Consider the following 22,500-nt stretch of genomic DNA (forward strand, 5'->3'; position numbering starts at 1 on the left):
TAAAATAAAGTTGGACGACTGTTTCTATAATTATGTCCATGAAAAAAAGAATCTGGTCCACGGATTACCTTTTACCAGATTTATGTTTTTGTTTTTGGGGTTTTGTTTCCAGACATGTAAAATTACAACAATGCACGTAAATGTGTATACAGTCATCCCTCATTTCTCATTTAAGCCACCATATAAAACTAAATCCTCTGAAGAACGAACAGAAATAACTTATCAAAAGTTTCAATCATCAGTCACTTAAAACCTTCCATGCAGTAGACACTGTGTTCTGGGCGGGTGGGAGAGATTACAGTAGGGATAAGTGCCAGGATCTTGGTGTTCTTTCCTGTTTAGCTGCATAAGAACGCGCCATGACCTTGACTCCTGATGCCGGATCAGTACTCCCCATCGCGGGGTCTGGTGAGGTCAGGGCCCGGATGTGACGGGGAGTCTTCAGATGTGACACATACCATCATCCACCATCACTGTCCGCGCGCATGAACTCTCTAATGGCGAGAGCTCGTAAAACTACTATTTATTCCTTCTGTCTTTCAACACTTCACTGTATGCAATCATTGCATTTTATTACTGAAGAAGTAATGGACGTGTAATTACATGTGAAAGCATTGATTACTTGTTGCTGTAAGTAAACCCAAGCCATGCTGAGTATGTACTTCACTTACGACTCTCGCTCAAAGTTGTGCTACAAGTTTACATAGTTAGACCTTGACTTCAAACCACATTGTATCTCTATTTATCAGTTCCATCACAGATAAAAGTCCACGGGGTATTTCTCAAACGCATAAGCCGCTAAAAACGAAACACCACAATTTACACAGTAGCGTTTAGTTATAAATCCACACCCAAAATGTAATTAAGTGTAAGAGAATAACCTGTAATGAGTTGGTCTACGTTGTTTTGCTCAGGGAGACTGATACAGGGTGGAAATGAATAACTGAGTGCGCGACCCTTTCAGCTTTCTCATCCACAAAAAAAAAAAAGTCACATATATTTACTACACAATGGTTATTAACTCAGTCTGAAGCAAAGCTAAAGCAAGCACTGTAATGTAGCAGTAAGGTCTCTTTCATGACGGTAAATACAGTCAGCATTGAGAACAACTGTAAATTGCAATAAAACCAAAAAAAAAAAAAAAGGCTCCCTGCTCATCTCACTGTGAAAGGTAGTGTTCCATATCCCATGATCCACTCCAGAATATCATGACATCACTTGCCATGAAAGAGGAGGGGCCTGACCATGCCAGCCAGCACTTTGGGGAGCTGTGAAGCAATGACCTCGGTCATCATCTCGGGAAACTCCACCTTCATGGCGTCGGCTTGGATGAAGGTGGTTAGGCAGTATAGGTTGACCTTCTTCACGATCTGTACAGACAGGGTGAGTGACGCAAACGTTATCAGACTCCGGCTGACGCCTGGCTGTCAAATGCATGCATATTTATGCTTGTAAGCAGAGTCACGTCATAACACGTGGTACGTTTCAAGGCCTGATAAGCGCCTTGCTGCTATATGTTGCATCATCTGCGGATGTGGGTCATATCTAACAATGCAGAGTCTGCTTAATCATGTTACGGCAGGAGCTGACTACTGTTCGGCCCAGTTTAAATACATTTTTGTCCTACAATGAATATAATCATTGAAAAGTAAGCCATTCGCTTATCGCCAAAAAAAATAACACGACACCACCATTGTTAAGTCGGATCGCGATGAAAGGCTAGGACCGTGTTTGTCACCAGGCGCTCAGACCGCCTCCACGCTGGCACCCGCTTTTGCTAAAGAAGCCCAGCGTGCATTTGGAGCGGTGTGGCGGCGACCCCGTTCAGCCCAAACCTCGTGCATGGCATCCATGAGCTTGGTGAGGCGGTAGAAGCGCTGCGTGCAGCCGACCACTCCTTTCTCTTTCAGCTGGATGGCCTTGGAGAGCTCGCGGATGTAATTCTGTCTCATCTCGTCAAACTGACCCTGACTCTTCAAGCCCTCCAGAGGCACTGAGGGTGGCAAAAAAAGAAAAATATGTAAAACGCGGGTGACTTTGTGACCGTGAAATCCCCCATACATGATTGTATGTTTTTAATAAAGAGCAATGTTCTAGTAATAGATGAAAACAAACAAATATGAAGTATTCTTACTATTATTCTGTAGTATTTGTTGTATTTAGTGTGTGTGATATATGTCTAGCTTTTGACTAGGAAAACAAAATTTCAAAATTAAAAAAATTTCAAAATAAAAATCCAGTTGACAATCTCATAAAATAACAAATAAATATTTAGAGTATTAAATAAATGACATAATAAATATCATTTTGATTTCAGATGCCACCAAACTGAAACATTTACACATTTAGAAGTACCATCTGTACCTGAGCTCATCAAAAAGATACCATATGATCAAATGGTCTATTACGTACCTACCTACTGTGTGTTTTTTCTGTGGCATGCAATATTTTTAATCTAAAACTAGCTTCTCAGCTCTAGGAAGCATATTATCAGCTACAATCATTCCCATCTCCTCAGAACAGTCTGTTTCTCTTCTGAAATGATGGGAGATTAGGTACTTAATAATTTGATAAAAACATTCTTGCCTATCAAGGTTTAGTAACCCTGCAAAGAATGAGTCTTATCTCACACCAGACACACACACGCAATCTGCCACAATTGGCACAGTCTGTTCTTATTTCTAATGGAGTTGTAGTCACTGAGGTGAGTGGAGGATCCTTAAGTCTAAGCATTTTATAGATAAAGGTCAGAAAAGAAAAGATGTTTGTTTCTTTCTCTATTTGCTTGTCACTTGTTTACCTGTGTTCAGCAGCAGTAGGGCCTTCATGCACAGAAACTCCTCTCTGGTCACCTGCAGGTTTGCAAACTCCTGGGGTATAAACTGCATGGCCAAGCACAGGTCATGAATCGGAGATCGCCTCATCTGCTCTCTACCAGGGGACAAGAGGAGTGGTCAAAAGTATCCACAAGATAAAACAGTTCCTGAAAAGTTACTAATTACAAATTGTTTTACGGAGGCTGTCTTTATAGCATCCATTATCTCGCCTTGTCTTCTTTAAGATCCATTAAATTAATAAAATTTTAGTTAATTAAATTAACTTACTGACTGAAAACCAGGTCAGGAGCAAAATACAGGTAATCAGCGGAGACATTCTGGAAGGTTCTCCATCCCAGAGAAAAGAGCATCAGGCTCATCCAAGAGTACTGGATTAGGGTCATCTGGTCATTGATGTGTAAATTGCGAAAACCTTACAAAGAAATTCAACAAACAGTGATAAAATCTGTTGATGCCAGTGAACACATTTCCTGCAATGTAAAATAGCAAAGATTCTGTTAACAAGTTGCCGGTGCAGTTGGCTTCTTGTTATCTCTGAAGGGATGTGGGTGTAAAATCAATATTTTAACACATTTTTGCAAGTCTGTACATTCCTAATCAATCAAGGATGCCATAATGTTGGTAGCCTCATTTTTTATGTTTCATTTTTACAACAAAGCTAAAATCATCAACTTTCTTTGGTCACTGCAACAGATAGCATTTTCAGGAAAAACCAACACCCATCCAACAACATGTAATGTAACCTAGATTGGACAAAGTTTTCCTCACCCGGCAAAGACTTGGACCACCGGACAATCCAGAGGAGCTGCCTCTCCCCTAGCCTGTTCAGGCTATTCAGAAGCAAGTGTGGTAGCTCTGGCTGGGAACTGTCGTAGCCGGAGTAGACCACTTCGGGCTCGATGTTCTCCAGGATGCTGATGATCTGAGGACTGAGCTGGAGCTCTCGGATAGTGGGCACACACGGCAGGGGGGCCAAGCTGTGGCCCTCGGTCGTCAGAGCCAGCGGACCCTGGAACATCATGGGTGGTCCCAACCCCATGGCCTTCAGAATCCCAAACCGCTTCATCTTGCGACCTGTGTCCCACAAAGGCACGCTTGATCTCCAGAGAGCCAGTGGTAATGAGGACACTACTAACAGAGGAGTCTCTGAACCCTTAGAATATTTTAAGTAAATTGATACAAAGCATAATTGAAATTGTTATTGAACTTCTAACTTTTAACCGTAATTGTAATGTAGCTTCTCAATTAATGGTCTGGTGTTTGGAGATTATGCTCTTCTTTTTATGTGAAATTTCTTTTTTAAAACCTTTTAACTGTGAGAATTGTAAAAACGATAAATTGAAATGTATGTTACATTAAAGAAGATTAAGTTGTTTAGGAAAACAAAATTAGAGCTAAGGTTTGAGTAGGAGGACTGGAAGAACCACACAGGAGTTCAGGTCTACCTCCAAGCATCATCCCAGCCTGGTAGCATTTTCTAAGGCGGCAAGCCGGGCAGTTCTTCCTTCGGATTTTATCCACGATGCAATCATTGCGCCCAGCACACAGATAGTTATGATGTCCTAGGAGAGAGGAAATATTCCTAATGTTCAGGTAAAGGAAGCTCATTTACTGCCAGTGTACAGTGGGAAACAAAATAATTTGATCCCCTGATGATTTTGTAAGTTTACCTCCCTTACAAAGACATGAACTGTCTATAATTTCCATGGAAGGTTGATTTCTACAGAAAGAGACAGAATATCAACAAAATAGTCCAAAAAATCCATTAAATCATTAAATTAAGTAAATAAAAATTAATTAAATAAAAATATTTTTTACTCATTAAATAAAGGTTATAAATGAATTTGTATTTCATTAAGTGAAATAAGCATTTGATCTGCTACCAACCAGCAAGAAATCTGGTTATGTGCCCATGAGGCACACAAATTAGTCCTGTCCATTTAAGTACTCTTAATCTCACCTCATAATGTGTATAAAGAACACCTGTCACAGAATCAGTCTTTCCCATTCAAACCTCTCAACCAACATGGGCGAGACCAAAAAGCTGTCAAAGGACATCAGGGACAAGATTGCAGACCTGCAAAAGGCTGGAATGGGCTACAAGACCATCAGCAAGACGCTTGTTGAGAAAGAGACCACTGTTGGTGCGATAATTTAAAAATGGAAGAAATACAAGATAACAGTCAATCACCCTCGCTCTGGAGCTCCATGATCTCACCTCATGGGGTAAGGATGATTCTGATAAAGGTGAGGTGTCAGCCCAGAATTACACAGGGGGAGCTTGTTAATGATCTCAAGGGAGCTTGGAGCACAGTCACAAAGAAAACCATTAGTAACACACTTCGCCATAATGGATTGAGATCCTGCAGTGCCTGCAAAGTCCCTCTGCTCATGTGCAGACCTGTCTAAAGTTTGCCAGTGAACACCTGAATGATTCAGAGAAGGCTTGGGAGAATGTGATTTGGTCAGATGAAACCAAAAGTAAGCTCTTTGGCTCAATTTAATTTACAGAGTAAATTAAATCAATGATCTTGACTCGTCGTGTTTGGAGGCAGAGAAATGCTGGATATGACCCCAAGAACACCATCCCCATTGTCAAACATGGAGGTGGAAACATTCTGCTTTGGGGCCGTTTCTCTGCTAAGGGTACAGTAAGACTTTACCGCATTGAGGGGCTGATGAACAGGGCCGTGTACTGTAGAATCTTGAATGAGAACCTCCTGGCCTCAGCCAGAACACTGAAGATGGGTCTTCCAACATGACAATGACCGAAAACATACATCCAAGGCAACAAAGGAGTGGCTTAAGAAGAAGCACATTAAGATCCTGGAGTGGCCTAGCCAGTCTCCGGCCCTTAATCCCATAGAAAATCTGTGGAGGGAGCTCAAAGTTCAAGCTGCCAAGCGACAGCCTCAAAACCTTCAGGATTTGAGGAGTGTATGTAAAGAGGAGTGGGCCAAAATCCCCCCTGAGATGTGCGCAAACCAACTACAAGAAACATCTGACCTCAGGGCTTGCCAGCAAGAGTTTCTCCACCAAGTACTAAGTCACGTTTTGCTTGAGGATCAAATACATATTTCACTTAGTCAAGTAGAAATGAATTTATAACCTTTATTTAATGTTTGTATTTTGGATTTCTTTGTTGATATTCTATCTCTCTGTTAAAATGAAATTTACCATAAAAATTATAGACAGTTAATGTCTTTGTAAGGGGGTAAACTACAAAATCAGCAGGGGATCAAATTATTATTTTCCCCACTGTATCTAAACACACAAAAATGCTTATCTTTCTAAAAGTATGCGGGCACTTTTTTCTGTGAGTGATCATTGTAAAAGGGAGAGATAAGAAAGCAAAAGAATGAAGGAGTGAAAAAGGAAAGATTGAATAAAAGAAATCATGAAGGTAGAAGAAAGAAAGAATAAGAGCAGAACAGGGAGCGGTGAATTAGTTTGAGCCAAAAGGCTGAGAGAACACAGTGACATGGTCATGGTCAGACATTGTGGCTCTAACATATCTGCCATTAGGAGATAAGGGGAATAACAAGTGTGAAAATGAGGACATCATGAGTACTAGTTCACATGACAGTCTGCTTACTTACCTCAGCAAGACAAATGTACGCACAAAAACACAAACGCTACTCATCATTTTCATGTTTCACACAAATATGAATTTTAAAAATCGTTAGGCTAGATTTGCTTGAAAGCATGTTATGACATCAATAGATCTTCATTTGTTGTTTTGATTCATAATGGGTTTCTAAATGGGTTAGAAATGTCTCTTATTTGTACTTTGCATAATTATTAATTATTGCACTTTGCTTAATGATTTAATTATTGTTGTTAACTCACCTTCTACAGCCCTCTTGAAGAACACTTTGCAACTTCCACACGTAAGAACTCCATAGTGACAACCCGAGGCCTCGTCCCCGCATATTACACACATCCTCTGCGGTGGCACACTAAACGCAGTTCACGCGCAAAAGCACAGTAGTAAATATCAGTCAGTAGACTTCCAAATGATGCATTCTGCGCGCTGTTCAGTTGTACTTCTACTATAGCATATTATTAAAGTGACATGTATCGCTACGCTTTCACATAAGTGAAACAATACGAAGTGCAGCAAAGTGCGTAAAAGTCTACAATGAGCGTGCGCAATTCTTACCCTGGAAATGTGCTGAAAGCCGTTGGTGAGCGCTGAATGAAGCCCGAGTTGTGGAATCCATCCGGTGAGGAAAAGCCGGTTTGAAGCTGCTGGTCCTCGCTCGCACTGGTGGCCTGGCACCAGAACTGCGAGTCCACGGGCGACGGTTGCATTGACCACCTGGGCACCTCGCTCTTGCACATTAACAAATGCTGCGGCGACGGGGCATTCAGGATTTCGAAATTTAGCACGTTCTTACCGGGTACTGGAGGCACGCTCCGCGATTCAGCCCTTATTTGGGTGATCGAGGCTAACGCATTAGACTGATTCACGTCGATTAAAAGGTTGGACGAACTGTCCGTTACTACCAGTTGGCTTGCGGCGGAAGGGAGAACGTCCGTCGCCTCCTCAAGAACGCCAAACGGCTCCCCAAGTTTTCTCCGAGCAGGTTCATACGCATCCAGGGTATTGATATTTGACTCTAGATCGAAATCAGTACATGAAGGCTCCATAATCAGAGACGGCTCGTTCTCGTCTTTGATGAACTTGCACAGCCCGTGTGTTGATGGTGCGGATCCCCCAGAGTTCTCCAAACTTTCAGAAGATACCGTGTCTTTAAGTTGGTATATTTTATCCGATATGTCAGTCCATGGTCCAGGTTCGAATTTCAGCAGTTCTTCCGAGCGATCGCTGTTCGTAGTAAATGAATTGTCAAGAGCAACTATATCCGTTCTGCTGGCGTTATTTGCACCAAACAGAGCATCAACATGCCCAAAATTACGCATAGATGTTGTGAGGCAAGACAAGCGTTGTGCCTCACTGGAGCTCTTTGCTTTCTCAAAGCTGGCGTCCGTATATTTCACAATTAAATCACTTACTGTTTTGCTGTCTGACGAATCTGCTATTAAATTCTTTTCAGTCTCCATTCTGCCGTTTTTACTTTCCTTTCCTTAATAGGTATCTTTAAAAAAAAAATCACAAGACGTGCGAAGAAGTGTAACCGCACGTTTCGATTTTCAGTGATACTGTACGTTGTCCTGCATCATAAAAAGACCGTCCCAAAATATCTCTCCTTGTGGTGAAAGGCTGAGGTGTTACAGCTGACGTACAAGAGTTTCAAAAACACAAATGCCGTACCGATATATCGTTTAAAGTGAAGCATTTAAACTTGTTCAGTGACATTATTTATCTATGTGTGGGTTTCACCTTTGTGGAAGTCACAACTACTAAATGCTGTATACATAGCGAATTTATCCTGGAACAGTTTATCTGGATAATGGATCTTCAGCAAAATACAATATTATGTTCCCATCCTCCAAATGGTGGTGGCAGATTCCAAAAGTTCCCAAAGAATATGTGCACAGCGAAGGGGTGTTGCAGTGACTGAAAATTCCCATTTGTCTGCATACCAGTGCGGCATGGAAGAGGCTAATCGAGTGATTGTCTTTCTCCATATAAGATATTCAGATGTGTGACCCAGTGGGTTGTTGCTTCTCAGCACACTCTTAAATAATAGAATAGATGCATGTGTGTGTGTGTGTGTGTGTGTGTGTGTGTGTATGTGGGTGGGTGGGTGGGTGCGTGTGTGTTTTCTTGTGTGTGGTCGTGTGTGTCCATATATGAATACTGTTTTTAAAGGTGTACATTTTAGGATTTGCATACCATTTTGGTGAATTTAGAACAATCTAAAAACACTTCAATGACAAATATTTTTATGAATGTTATCTGTGATGAATAGATTTTTGCTGGTGTTATTTTGAAGCACAGTAATGAAACTATGTATTGCAATGAGCTTCCTTATCAGAACTGTGTTTTTAACCTATGTTCTTTTGTTTTTTTTCTACTTGATTAAAAACGTGTGTGGGTGCCTATGGTGGAGAGAAATAAAACTTCCCTGGAGTATGTGTTAACTAAGGCAAAATGTGGCTTATGTCATGGGCCCTTAAACTGAGCAGAGCTGGTAAAGAGAAGGTCCCTAAATGCTTGAAGGTCCCTAAATACTTGTGTTGTGCATAACCTGGAGACTGGCACAGAGCTCAAGGACAAAACCCCTTCATCTGCATTTATCTGTAGATGTTGCTCTTCTGTTCCAGATAATAATCTACTAGATGTGTTTAACAGTGTAGCAAAGGCCACAGTAGACACACTCGTCCAATTGAGCCACTCCGATGTCTCTTTGTACCACACAAATGTATGTGGTGTTCAGTTCTGCTTACATAAAGAAAAAGTACAGTATGTGATTCCATTGAATAGTTATAATAACAGCGCCTAAAGCTACTAGCTTTTCGTTACACATTGATGGAGAGACGTGAACCCTGTTCTGGACATCCAGCAAGGCTGTGAGTACTTGGCTCTTTGCGAGTGCTTCTCAGGGTCATGTGGGCTCTCCCACATCAGCAGCACTGCTGTTGAACCCCTGGCGCTTTCTCTCACCTCTCAGCACAAGCCTAGAGCCGCGTCCCTCACATCTACTTCGACACCACTTACCTGCATCAAGAGCCTCACCCAAGAGGGTCGAGGTGACCAAACAGCAGGCTTCGTGCATTTTTGGTTTTGTTTTGTTTTTTTTCTCCCTGCATCTTCTGAACATTATTGCTTGTCACCTTGACAACTAGGTTTCAGTCAGATATGGGTCTCATGGAGTCTGAAACAGGAAGTCTTATATAACTCTAAACCAGAGTTAATCCTATAGATCAAAGGAAGTGGCAAAAATAATCAGATTACAAGAATGACTGGGAAACGTCTTCCCAAGGGATGCATGCATGTGATACCACACTGTAAATGGTGTGATTAGTCATGAATGTTACACAGGAGACCCCGCTGTGCCGAGTGAAAGGAAAAAAAAATGCCTGTCTTTGCTTACTGTAAGGAAGTACCCTGAAGCTGAGATCAGGTCCATGCTTTGGGGTGGGTGGGATGTGGGTTTGTGGGTAGCCAACTCTGTTGGTCCCTCACATCACATGTAGGCGGTGTGAAAGCTGCCCCATCCTGAGATCTGAAACAACAGAGGTGGAAGGTAGCAAGGCTGAATTGTGAGGTCAGGATGAACTGGGACACTCATGATACAAGCAGCACCGAGTGTTACCATGGAAGCACAAGCAGGGTCAGGGCTACACTGACAAAAACACCAGCAGAGTTCTAAACAGGAGACAAGGAAGCGGTGAAGAGCCCTTTCTGACAAAAGTAAAACATGACATTCCTTCAAGGTTGGACCGCAACCTTTGACACTACATATGTTACCACTGGGCAGTGTGATTCAAAACATGGCATTTGCTATGCTAATGACACACAGTTTTATCATCAGATAATCCAAACAATGCACTTCAGTTTGTTACGACTGAGGACTATGTAAAAGGCCCCTATTAAACCCCTCTTAAAGACCCCTGTTCTAATCCATTAAACCCAGACAAGACAGTAGTCCTACATTTTGGTCCTAATCTGCTAGAAGAAAACTTTTAATCTGTTTACTATACTGGGTACAACTGTGAAAAAAATTGGCATCTGATCTTAGCAACTGAACTTGACCTCTCCTTCGATGAACATATAGGTTATATTACTAAGAGAGTCTTTCTTCATCTTTACAATATTGCAACACTAAGAAATTCAATATACTTACAAGATGCTGAAAAACTTGTTCACACTTTTATGACTTAAGCTTTGGACTACTGAAAAGCCTGCTAACTGATTGTTCCAGTAAGAATTTAAACAAATGTTAATTATTCCAGTATACAACAGCCAGAATCGTCACAAGAACCAGTATATTTGATCATGTCAGTGTATTTCAGTGTGATGCTGTCAATACTGCATTGGCAGTCTGTCAAATTCAGCAAAATTATTTACAAAATAATTACACATTTTGATTACAAAACTTTACTACTGACACACAAAGCTCTACATAGACTTGCTACTCAGTAATTGAGTGAAACTATTTTTTATCACGTGCCATGCCTACTTAGATCACAAGGTGCTGGTCCCAAGATACTAGTTATATTAGTACCTAGAGTTATGAAAGTCACAGGAGAGGGAGGGCATTTCCATACAAATCCCTCCAGCTCTGGAGTAACCTCTAAGATAAGTTTGGGACTCAGAGACAGTCTCCGTTCTTCTGTTGAAAACTTACATGGTCCGTCAAGCTTTTGGAAATGATGTGACAGTGGCTGGTTGTCATGAAAACTTTGGTGAAGAGCCCATCATCCCCTCCCTCTGCCGTCCTGCTGGAGTGTTTAGATGTTTCCCATTTGGACTCTGACTAGAACTACTCATTGGTTCTCACTGATTAATCTGAATACTGGGCCTAAAAATTATTCACTTAGATTCTTTATCCATTCCTGTATATTTCACTAGCTAGTTCTTAACTCACTGTTCTTAGAACTTAAAAAAGACAGTGTTATTCACTTTGATCTACTGGTGTCAACCAGAGGAGGAGATGGATTCCCCTTTTGAGTCTTGGTTCCTCTAGAGGTTTCTTTCTCATACTCTCAGGGAGTTTGTCTTTGTTACTGTTGCCTTTGGATCATTGATTCTTTCTATATATGATTTCCTTACAGCTGCTTTGTGACAACACCTACTGCAAAAAGTGATTTTAAAAAATAAATAAAACATTTGAATGTGATCATGACTTGCTAAACTTTATAATCATGTTAACTGCACACACACACACACACACACACACACACACACGCGATAAACTGAATCAGATGTGTTGTGGCAGGGGCATGTGTAGGGCTTCGGGTCCCCAGCACAACAGGTGAGAATCCCTGCTGTTAAAAGCACTATAAAACCAAATTGCTTGAACAACCCTAAAATTGAGCAGTGGTTTAGCACATTTAAAGATTGGATTCAGGACGACTTAAATACTTGGGCAAGGCACTCTGGGAGTGCTTCAGCAATTTTACTCTCTCACTTTTCCTCAATTATAGCATGCTCTCTGCTTTGAATATAAGATTTGGGCTTGCTAGACCTGCTGTGATTGAACAGAATGAACAGTTTGAACCGAATTAAGCATAAGGAGGTGCATGTCATTCTATCAAAGTTTTCAGGCTTTTTCTGTCAGTATTATTGGTGCTTGCATTACTTGTATTTCCTTTTTTTTATAACATGCACTAATGATTGCTCTGTTTGTTCTAGTAAAACAACTTTTTTGTTCTCCTTACACCATCATTGATGTCTGGGAGTATCAGTTTGCTGCCCTCTGTTGGCAACAAGCTATACAAAGGAAGACGAGGAGGTTTGGGCTATGCCGTGTATCGCTGAGTCGTTATTTGGTTATTTATCTTGAGGCATATTAGTATGAATTATTCAGTAATTACAGTGAAACTAATAAGTTACAAGTATAAGTATAATAAGTATGCAGTTACAAGAGTTGGAAATCAATCTGGAGCTTCCACGTTTTTGGACTTTGAGGGGTTAACTAAATAAATTCATCTAAAATAATTATTGAAGCACAATTCCTTAATTCCGCTTTCTTTTTTTCTAAAAAAAAATGTTCACATCATTTTAAAACATATTGGGCCAATTTCATAAAACCTACCCGCCAACATACCTTAAAATGCAAATAATTTCCTCCTTCATAAATCTGGTTTGATCACATTTTACAGTTGTCTGTACAGATGTATGGTGCCGCTGCATTTGTGTTCATTTCCATATGATGTTTTTCTTTTTATTACTCACAAAAGTACTATCTGAAGCTGTTAGACGGTTCGGTAGTAAAACAACGATTTAGACTGGACGATCTTTTTTCGACCAACATTTGGTCACACATGCAAGTCATCAGCAAAATTCTGTATAAGCACCCCGTTAGCTTAGATTGGAAATGAACATGACAAAACCGCCGAAAAAAAACCCCCAAAAAACAATAAACCTGTTCGACAGTAAATGTACCTGCAAGGAGACGTATTTGTGTTTGATTTACCTTTGCTAGTTAACACACTTCGCAATCACCACCATGGGATGTGACGTGGTTGGTTGTGGGGTTTTCCACTAAGTTCACGCTTCCTTTTTTCATTAAGAGACAAGATCTTTGCGCCAAATAGGGCTATAAGCGACACAGCACCGGTGACACCAGATATTATTTTCCTTCAGCAAACATTTTCTATAGAAATATGTTTGCTGAAGAGAATTAATATGGTTTGCCTCCAATATGCTGTCATCGTTCCAAGTCAGTTGATTAATTTTAGGATGTTGTGTCGCTTTTAATCATTACTGATGATTTTAATTATAGCAAATGAAAATAACATTTGCTGTAAATGGAAAATTCCACAGTCAAATCACAAAGGGAATATGAATTTGAGTTTTTACTTGCCACTGTTGTCTTTGGCTTGCTCACTGGGGCTTGGACCCAGAATTCCTGTAAAGCTGCTTTATTACAATGCCTGTTTTAAAACGCTATGCCAATACATTTTCACCGAGTCAAATGAATGAATGCAGGGACCAGTATTTCTGCATAAAAAAAACAAAACAGGAGAATGGGGTCATATGCACAGGCAAAAGAGGTTATATGTGATCGAAAGGAGATTGTTGAGTGAAAAGCACCGCCATTGTGGAGGGAGTTAGTATGATGACCACCTTTGAAGCGAGTATCCCCGGATCCCACCAGCATGGCCTCCATCTTATGATAGCTTGTGTTATGCCTGGTGAGACTGGAGCACTGTGGGATCTGAATGTACCTATAGAAACAGACTGCTGCCTGTTACTAAGGTGTGATCAGATCCATACTACTGCAATACCACCAATGGCTAGGTGCAATGGAGACAGGACCACAGCATATTGTGGCAATGTATAGAAAGTAGCACAGCGATCTAGAAGGAACTTTTCTGTTATTCTTCTGACAATAATAAAGGCATTACCTGGTTCACTGCAAAGAGAAACATCGTAATCCATCAGAGGGTGAAGACTGAGCACTGTAATGATGATTGTAAAGAGGAAGATTAAACAGCTATAGTAATTTAATGATTAATAATTATTTTGTTTGATTTTGAATGATTGAATTATTAATATTGAATATTAAATGATTGATCCCTTTGTTAACTACCTAAGCAGGGCAGTAATCGTGTAATTACATAGTGTCTAGACATGCAAACTGCTGTGTGGTGATATGTACAGGCTTCCTAGACTTATAGTATCCTAGTACCCTATAACTGCTCTCCAGAGAAAACACCCATAACACGTGCATGCTCTCTGAAATACCTCATATGTCTTTAAGAAAAAGCCAGAAGAGAAGAGAGCGAGCGAGAGAGAGAGAACAGTACTTAACAACACACTCGTAAGGCTCACACAGACAAGAAGGAGACTTTAAAAAACAAATAGTGAGTGGGTTTCCAGAAGATATAGCTCCTGCCAAAACAGAGAGTGACGCCATCTCCAGAAAGCCAGGAACAGTTCCTTCAAGTGATGTCTCTGCGCCTTTCACTCCCGGCAATCAACCTCATCGTCTTCTGCACCTGTAGACAAGCGCCTTTTGTTTGTGCGTCTGAAATGAGATTCTATCTATGAACATTAAAATGTTCCCTCGTATCTCTTCCCAGTTTCTGTGAGTCATCTGTCAGTGACGCGAGTTGCCCGGTGCAGCACCTCCACAGGGACGTGTTGTAGTACCAGTGTCCACAGCAGGAATGGCCCTCCTGGACTTCATACGCCAGAGTTTTCACTGCTGCTTCTTCTTCGGGAGGAGAGGACCACAGCACTCAGCCTCTAATTGGTCCTTCAGCCCTTTGAGGTCATGGAGGTGACCGGCGCAGCACTTGTAGCCAGGTGTGCTGGGGCTGTAGGCATCGAGGCCACAGCAGACCACATCCTCCGCCGGCCTGCTGTGTCTGTATGTATGTGCAGTAGCCTACATACAACGCAGACCTTTAATCAGATGAGCGCACAGGGACACATGCACATGCTTGACCTGTTCAGTACACTGAACACATGCACCTTGGAAAATTGAAGATTTAAAATCCCTGTCACAAAAGCACCCATTTGGGGAATTCCACTCTGGTTCGGCCACTCCGTCTTTGCCTGTTATCCCTCTGGCTCCTGTCACCACCCAGCTACTATCACCCACATCTGTTCCACATTACAATACCACCAAGTCTTTATAGAGTTCCTCATTTCTTTGCAAAGTCTTGGCTGTGCATGTACTTTACTGGGGCATTGTACCTAATGGTCTTCTTTATTACCTAGTTACTGTTTCCCTAGATACCCTGCTGTTTCTAGATTTCCTGTTTTTAGCAGTCCCTTCATTTCAAGCTCGGTCTTGACTCTGAAATGTGTACTTCTCCTAATGAATCTGGATGGTGCTGCTCACATCTGCTTATGTGATGGTGATGTGCAGTAAGACAATGGTACTAGATGTCCATGGGGAGTGTTTTTGTTGGCCTTAATGCAGTGAACTGTGACACTTCTTGTTTATCGTGTTGCCTGTGTCACCCTCTGTGTCCTGGACTCACAGGCACTGGGCATCACACTCTTCTGGCTGAGTTAATAAACTCTTCTGTAATACTGAGTCTGAGAAATGAATTGAATGAATGAATTTTTGGGTGGCTCAAAACAGGAAGCAAGTTTAAAAAAATACAGGCAGACGGGGTAACCAAAGACAGCTCCATAATCAATGAACACAAAAACCAGACAGAAAAAGAAAACAGAGAAGCCAGTCAGAGCAGGAAACGCAGCAAAAAAGAAATCCAGAAGGATATCGCCAAGGTACACAAAGGCAAACTGGCAGACACACAGGTTTAAACCCAAATGAGGATCATCACGAGGAACAGCGGATGATTAGCAGGCCCGTGCAAGGAGGCCTTCCATGGACCGGCAGGTAATCGCAGAACAGCACAACCTGCCGTGGAAACTGTCCTGCTGGTGCTGCAGTGTGTGGTGTTTCCTCCACAGTCCAGCTTACCCAGTGCACACCGGGCTTGCAGGCTGGTCGCGATACAGCACGTCATCACAGTGCTCCCTCTTCCCAAAGCTGGTACAATTCTGCAATGTAACACTGCTGACCACACAGAGGTTAGTAACCAGAAGGAGAGAGAGAAGTGCATCAGAGAGCAACACAGAATCAAAATACGAACTGAAAAGTTTTAAAAACTCCAGTCTTGGAATATCTCCACTGCTGCAGAAAGTGGAATATAGCACAATATAATACAGTACAACTTTACAATACAATTTCCACACTTCAACCCATCTGAAAATTCTTATTAATTACCTTCAGAAGTATTTCATTTTTTTTTTTTAAAGATCATTTAAAGTAATTTATCTGATTTTCATTTTGGTAGCCTTCTTCTAGTTTACAATTATGAATGACCCTGTCTGCCTGTGTTCTGAGCCCTTCTACCTATACAGACTCTGAATATATGAATATGTGAATTTCTCCAATAAATTATGCTCTTTCATACATGCGGACATTTCCAGGTTCTACACGTTCTATTCAAAAACAAGATTGGGTGCTTTCACACTTTATTCAGCCAAATAAAATCTTCAGTTCATGACTGCTTTATTGGGATATGGAGAGTATAAAGTATGGCATAAAAAGAAAGATTTGAACTTGAATTCTGTGGTGTGGATTTGGTGTAATTGTTTGCTCATAAGTCAAATAACAAAGCATCCAAGTACTTGAATAAAGTTCCTCTGGCTGTCTGTAGAGCTGAGACACTGGTTGGCTATTCCAACAATGACCATAGACTCCCTTCTTCATTCTGTCACTGAGCATCTAAATGTTCACTTAAAAACAAACTTCTAATGTCATTTATTCCACTTGAGTCAGGGCTTTAACCTGATAGTCTTGTTGACACAGACCTCTCTATGCTAGCATGAGGATATGTACTTGATAAAGATTACAAAGCAGTTCTGTAAGTCTGTAAATCTGCCAAATGCTGTAAATGTAAATGTGAATCCTGAGAAAGGTTTCAAATCAACCTTGAGGCTTTCTACTCACATTTAAAGTTGTATAATGTTATATAAGGCATTATAATAAGGCTTTATAATAACAGCAATTATTGAAAACCTAGAGTTGTCTGTCCCATGCTCTGCTTATGTCCTGGGTGGTCCACAGAAGAAAATCCAGTCTGCCTTCCAAAACTACAGACACATGGTATAAGAACTTCCACTTTGAAGAATACATTTCTGCTTCCACTATGTTTCTGGAATTCTTCTGTCCGGGGATATGTTTTGCATAACTTTTTTCATTTAGGCTCAAACTGAGCGGAGTGATTTTGTTTAAGAAATTTCAGTTTTTGTATATGTTCTTTTTATAGCTCTATTACCAATGCTTTATTAAAATCATCTAGTTTGGAATTAGATTCATTGACCACTTCGTGTATCTTTTATCATTTGTATGTCATGAATCATTTGTGTGTTATTTGTGTGCCATAACTACTGGACTGCACTTGAAGCCAGGGAGAGGGTGCAGAGGAGTGGGACATTTTGCAAAGTTTCTTTAAGCTTTCTCAAGCATAATAAAGAGAACAAGGCAACACATCAGTGCTGTTTGTCACTCACTTCACTTCTTTATTATGCATTTGTCCCGAGAGGATGGGTATATTACCTATGAACTGTGGTGCTCTTATGTAATAAAAGGGTCGAGTGTTTCACACAAAGAGCACATGCATTTTAGGTTTAGTCTTCACACTAATGGTTGCACTTCAATAAGGCACATATGTTTGAAATTAATATAATACCTCATTCTTGAATGAGTGAGAATTCCAGCAGCTGGATTCTGAATATTTATACGATACTCTTGTTAAAATTAAAATCAGAAAATAAAATGGGTTTTTTATTTTCGAAATCAATAAAACTTGAATAATTGTTTCATTTTAAATTAATTACCCTAACTTGACCAGTAAACTAACTAAATTAAACCGGCTTTTCACCTACTCGTTCGGGACTTTTAATCATTGCAATAGTCAACGTCATGTCCTGTTTCTTCTTCATGCGGGAAACCGTTAGCAATAGCATGTTTTAAGAAGTCCTAGCTAGTGCCTACTTTAAGTGACGTCACGTAGTCCTACTGCATTTTGTCCAGTCCGCTCCTTGTTGGTTTGGGGATACAAATATTTGTTAGGTGAGTTATGCCGACTATGGGCTTGTCGATAGCCCGGTAATGCCAGTAGACCATCTTGCCTAACTAGGGTTAGCCGTCATAACTACATAACTAGCTAACCTAAAGCAAGCTATCTCCCTGTGTTTTATGCGCATTATTATTATTATTATTCTTGTTGTTGCAATGAATATGTCTAGCTAGTGTTATTTAGGTTAGCTAAAGTGACATTTTGGATAGCTACTTAGCTAAGTTACAGCTCAACACCTGTTGAAAACATTGCCTTAATGAGGGAGGTCATGGGGGTAACGTGACATTGATCAGAAAGACAGGCCGAAGATGTCTGAGGTGTTTATCGCATGTAAGGTTTATGTTAAATAAGTAGCTAATGGCAATAGAATTTATACTAAATATACTAAAATAGAATTTTATACTAAACGTTTCTCCATTCCGTTTGCTAACCCTGTCGCTATGGCTGCAGGGGCAAACCTGTGAAAATACTATGAAAACCCCGGTGAGTGTGTTGCGTTTGCCCCGGGGACCTGACGGTACCAGCCGCGGATTTGACCCGAACTCTCCTCGCTACGTCGCCCTGTGTCCGACAACTATATCAGCGTCGACGGGGAGTGAAACGGATGCTGGAAATACCGAGGAGGAGCAAAGACTACGGTCGGAGCTGCGAGAGCGCTTTCTGAGGAATCTTATAGCCATGACGGGCAAGCAAGTTCAGTTCAAATTGTACGAGAAGGTTCAAGTTCAAGCAAAGTTCGGAGCTTCTGATATAGACATCCTGAACTTTCAGGTTTCGGATTTACAGACACCCCTGGGTGTGCAGAAAGAGGCCCTACTCAGGTGTCAAGATATGATTTCATTTTCGTTTGACTTGTGAATATTTTGATGATTTAAGTGTTATATATTTACCTGTTTGCAATGTGTACTATAAGGAATGGAAAATCCAGCGCGATGCCCTTTGAAGGCTGTATAAATGTCGTGCATGTCCCTTTGTAGTTTGTTTGGCTGCCATAAGAGGGAGGTAGAGCTGCGTCCATTTTAAATAGGAACACACGGGTTTCCTTTTAGTAGAAACTGAGCTGGAGTGCTATCAACGATAGGGGGAAAAAACACAAAAGCTGATTAATCGGTGTGGAAATCCTTTGTTCATGATGCCGGTGCTTCTAAGGACTAGTGTAACTGGTTTATTAAAGGGAAACAATCTTTCTGTGGTGATGTGTTCAATAAATTACAGTAATAAAGTTCATTCTGTGCTCAGGTCACAAGATGTGGTCTATATTGTACAAACATTATTCAGTTATTGAGTAATTACACCACCAAACAGAATGAAATCACACACACACAAACCAAGGTGTGGGTGGTTCTAGGATTCTAGATCATATCAATCTGTTTTTGTGCCCTTGAGGCTGGTCCCACATGATCATAGATGCAGCAGAATTGCCAGTTTCCTTTTGTAAAACAAAGTTCAACCTAACCTGACTGAGTAAATCAAGGATAATTGAGCATAATCTAAGCAGTAGGACCAGGTACCTGCCTGGAACTACACTGCAGCGGCAGTAGACCTCCAGGACAGGAGCTGGACACAACACTGAACGATGCCGTTATGCTCTGGCCCCAAAATGTAGGGATGTGTCATTAGTCTTTCCTGAATACAGCAGCATAAAAGTGAGTTGAACTATGATTGAGATCCAACTTGCTTCCCTTATGTTATGCTATTTAGTGACTATAGTAATAGGGACGGGTGCACCAAGTGATTCAATCATCTTAAAAGGTTTGGAGTTGTTTACCAAAGTCTGTATTTGGAATATCATTAGACATAGTTGAAGGTCTGTGCCTTTTGTTGTACAAGCGCAATTATTATGTCAGGGCATTTGGATGAGTCATCCATAGTGCTCTTTCGTCATCAAAGTTCCCCTTGATCAAATCAGGAAGCCCACAAGGACACCCAATGATAATTTCATATTCTGAGTCATGCACTGTATCCCAACTAGTCTTTTAACTTTCTCATTCACTTGTTGAGGGTTCTCGGATCTAAACGGTAGTTATGTACTAAGGCCTGGTATCAGGTAACCTGCTATAGAGCTTTATCTTCCCTCAGACGCCACACCGGCAGGCAAACTGAATCACTGACAGTCTTTGTAAATTAGTCAAATGATTGTACATGTGAATTGGATTATAGTTGCATGCTTAAAATGAGCTATGTAATAAATGTAACTGTTTTATGTCACCTGGACCCAGGAATGAGGGATTTGGGATTCATCTCTCTCTGTCTCATTTTCTCTCTCAATCATTCCCTTTCTCCTGTCTTTGTCTCTGGCCCCCTCTCACTCGCTCCCTCTCCGCTAAGGTCTTTATTTTTGTTTCTAGACTATTAGCCTGCAGCCCTCTGATTTCCAGAGAAAAAACACGTGTGTGTACACAAGTCGACGATGGTACGAGGAATCTGCCCTGTCCAGCACCACTGGCCAAGAGGAAGCACATTCCAGTGCGTCCTGTTTGTGGCCCTCTCTCTCTTCCTGCCAGGCACAGGAACATGTCTGTGATAACTTACAAAAATACATCAGTGCAGGCCCTTAATCCCTGCTGTCGGCTCCAAGACCTGCCACCCCTCATAGCCCTTGACGCCGGCCCAGCAGCAGTGCACGCCAGAACGCACTTGAGTGGCCGATGGCACTCAGCACATCCCAGTCTTTCGACTGTAAAGATATTACAGTCGACAGGAAATGCTTTTTGAGATCTCATAGTTTCACAAACAATATAATTGGTTCTGTCTGCCACTCCTCTCTGCCTGCTTACTCGCCTCACTCGGTGGGAAAACGATTGAAACCGTTACACACCCTGATGAATTAAGAGACCACTCGAAAATCTCTACAGGTTTGTAAACCCTGAATCTTTTTTCTTATTTGACCAGTTATATTTGACCCATAAATGTTAAAACCAGAGAAACATGGGACAGGGAAGCTGTCTGTTTCTCTGGAAACCTTGTGTACTACACTACAGCTTTTACTACATCTCTCTCTATGTATATCTATCTATCTATCTATCTATCTATCTATCTATCTATCTATCTATCTATCTATCTATCTATCTATATATACATATATATATATATATATATATATATATATATATATATATATATATAATGTATCTATCTATCTATCTATCTATCTATCTATATATATATATATATATATATATATATATATATATATATATATATATAATGTATCTATCTATCTATCTATCTATCTATCTATCTATCTATCTATCTATACATATATATATATATATATATATATATATATATATATATATATATATATATGTATCTATCTATCTATCTATCTATCTATCTATCTATCTATCTATCTATCTATCTATATATATATATATATAAAATGCTTTTCAGGTTTTATTTATGTTACATTTTCTTGGCTACACGTTTTCTTACATCTGCACAGTTACATCTGTGCCAGAAGCAGGAAGTTGTGCTCACATGTGATATTACTGTTCTGAGTGAACATAAAATATATGAAGACATGTGACTACACTGTTAGTTTCCTGTTTCTGACAAGAAGATTTATCTGGGTCCTTGAAGGCCATAACTACTGGACTGCACTTGAAGCCAGGGAGAGGGTGCAGAGGAGTGGGACATTTTGCAAAGTTTCTTTAAGCTTTCTCAAGCATAATAAAGAGAACAAGGCAACACATCAGTGCTGTTTGTCACTCACTTCACTTCTTTATTATGCATTTGTCCTGAGAGGATGAGTATATTACCTATGAACTGTGGTGCTCTTATGTAATAAAAGGGTCGAGTGTTTCTTTCTTGACGGAGCCGCGTTTGGATTTGACAGGCCAAGGAGTTCTGCAGCTGAGTAAACCTGAAGGAGGCTGAAAGAGGCAGGATTTTCCAGGACCAGTGTACGTTTAAACAAGCTTCTCTGTCCAGTCTGCACTTTAGCGCTAAATATATGTAATGACTGAAGATATAGCCTGTTTTTGTTTGCTTGTTTCTGCGTTTTTTGTTTTCTTTTTTTTTCAAACATTTTTCAGTCTTCTGTGGGATGCATCTGTGTCATTTCTGCTCTGTTCCGCATGCCTAGAGATGATGCTAGATCATGGTCTTATCTTCTCCACGTGTGCTGTTTCTTAAGTATGATGTTGGGTGTGATTTGTTAGGTCTATGGGTGTAAGCTTCAACCCTACTTTATACGCCCTTTTTAGACTGGCTACCGAGCAGGTATGTAATAGACCTTAATGGATCTTATTGGAAAGATTTCCAGTGTCCTTTTATCCCGAATGTGTATGTTTAATGGGTATGAAGTGTATTACACAGCTTCCAGAGTTTGAGAATTGCTGGCAAATATAAGGCCTTTTAACCTTCTAGCCTGTAGTTTGGCTTTAAGCATTTCTATTATGTCACCAAACTAGAAGTCAGAGGGCACACGTCCATCATACCCACCCACTGGATTCAGGGCAGGCAACCCTAC

General features: G+C 40.7%; 2 protein-coding genes across 2 annotated transcripts; one reads left to right on the top strand and one right to left on the bottom strand.

Annotated features, from left to right (window-relative positions):
• Window positions 1-64: 64 nt before the first annotated feature.
• pgr (progesterone receptor) lies at window positions 65-8,462 on the bottom strand. The gene is made up of 8 exons (XM_027010074.3): window positions 7,000-8,462; window positions 6,687-6,796; window positions 4,283-4,399; window positions 3,606-3,911; window positions 3,105-3,249; window positions 2,801-2,931; window positions 1,836-1,993; window positions 65-1,370 (listed from the first exon to the last, which is right to left on the bottom strand). The coding sequence occupies exons 1-8, from the start codon at window positions 7,902-7,904 to the stop codon at window positions 1,215-1,217; spliced, it is 2,028 nt and encodes a 675-aa protein (XP_026865875.2). The 5' UTR covers window positions 7,905-8,462; the 3' UTR covers window positions 65-1,214.
• A 9,408-nt stretch (window positions 8,463-17,870) lies between these two features.
• On the top strand, window positions 17,871-19,266 carry gemin7 (gem (nuclear organelle) associated protein 7). Its single transcript, XM_027010092.3, has 2 exons — window positions 17,871-18,019; window positions 18,477-19,266. Exon 2 carries the CDS (start codon window positions 18,498-18,500, stop codon window positions 18,882-18,884), a length of 387 nt encoding a protein of 128 aa, XP_026865893.2. The 5' UTR covers window positions 17,871-18,019; window positions 18,477-18,497; the 3' UTR covers window positions 18,885-19,266.
• The last annotated feature ends 3,234 nt before the right edge of the window (window positions 19,267-22,500 follow it).

The sequence above is a fragment of the Electrophorus electricus genome, chromosome 6 (assembly GCF_041902795.1).
Source record: "Electrophorus electricus isolate QZ-2024a chromosome 6, ASM4190279v1, whole genome shotgun sequence".
NCBI lineage: Eukaryota > Metazoa > Chordata > Actinopteri > Gymnotiformes > Gymnotidae > Electrophorus > Electrophorus electricus.

Bases quoted from the DNA above. Each gene is read 5' to 3' on its own strand.
- pgr (XM_027010074.3), bottom strand. From the start codon at position 7,904: ATGGAGACTGAAAAGAATTTAATAGCAGATTCGTCAGACAGCAAAACA. The intron at 6,797-6,999 runs GTAAGAATTGCG...AACTGCGTTTAG, and splicing joins GCTTTCAGCACATTTCCAGG to TGTGCCACCGCAGAGGATGT. The intron at 3,912-4,282 runs GTAGACCTGAAC...TGTGGGACACAG, and splicing joins GGCTGGGATGATGCTTGGAG to GTCGCAAGATGAAGCGGTTT.
- gemin7 (XM_027010092.3), top strand. From the start codon at position 18,498: ATGAAAACCCCGGTGAGTGTGTTGCGTTTGCCCCGGGGACCTGACGGT.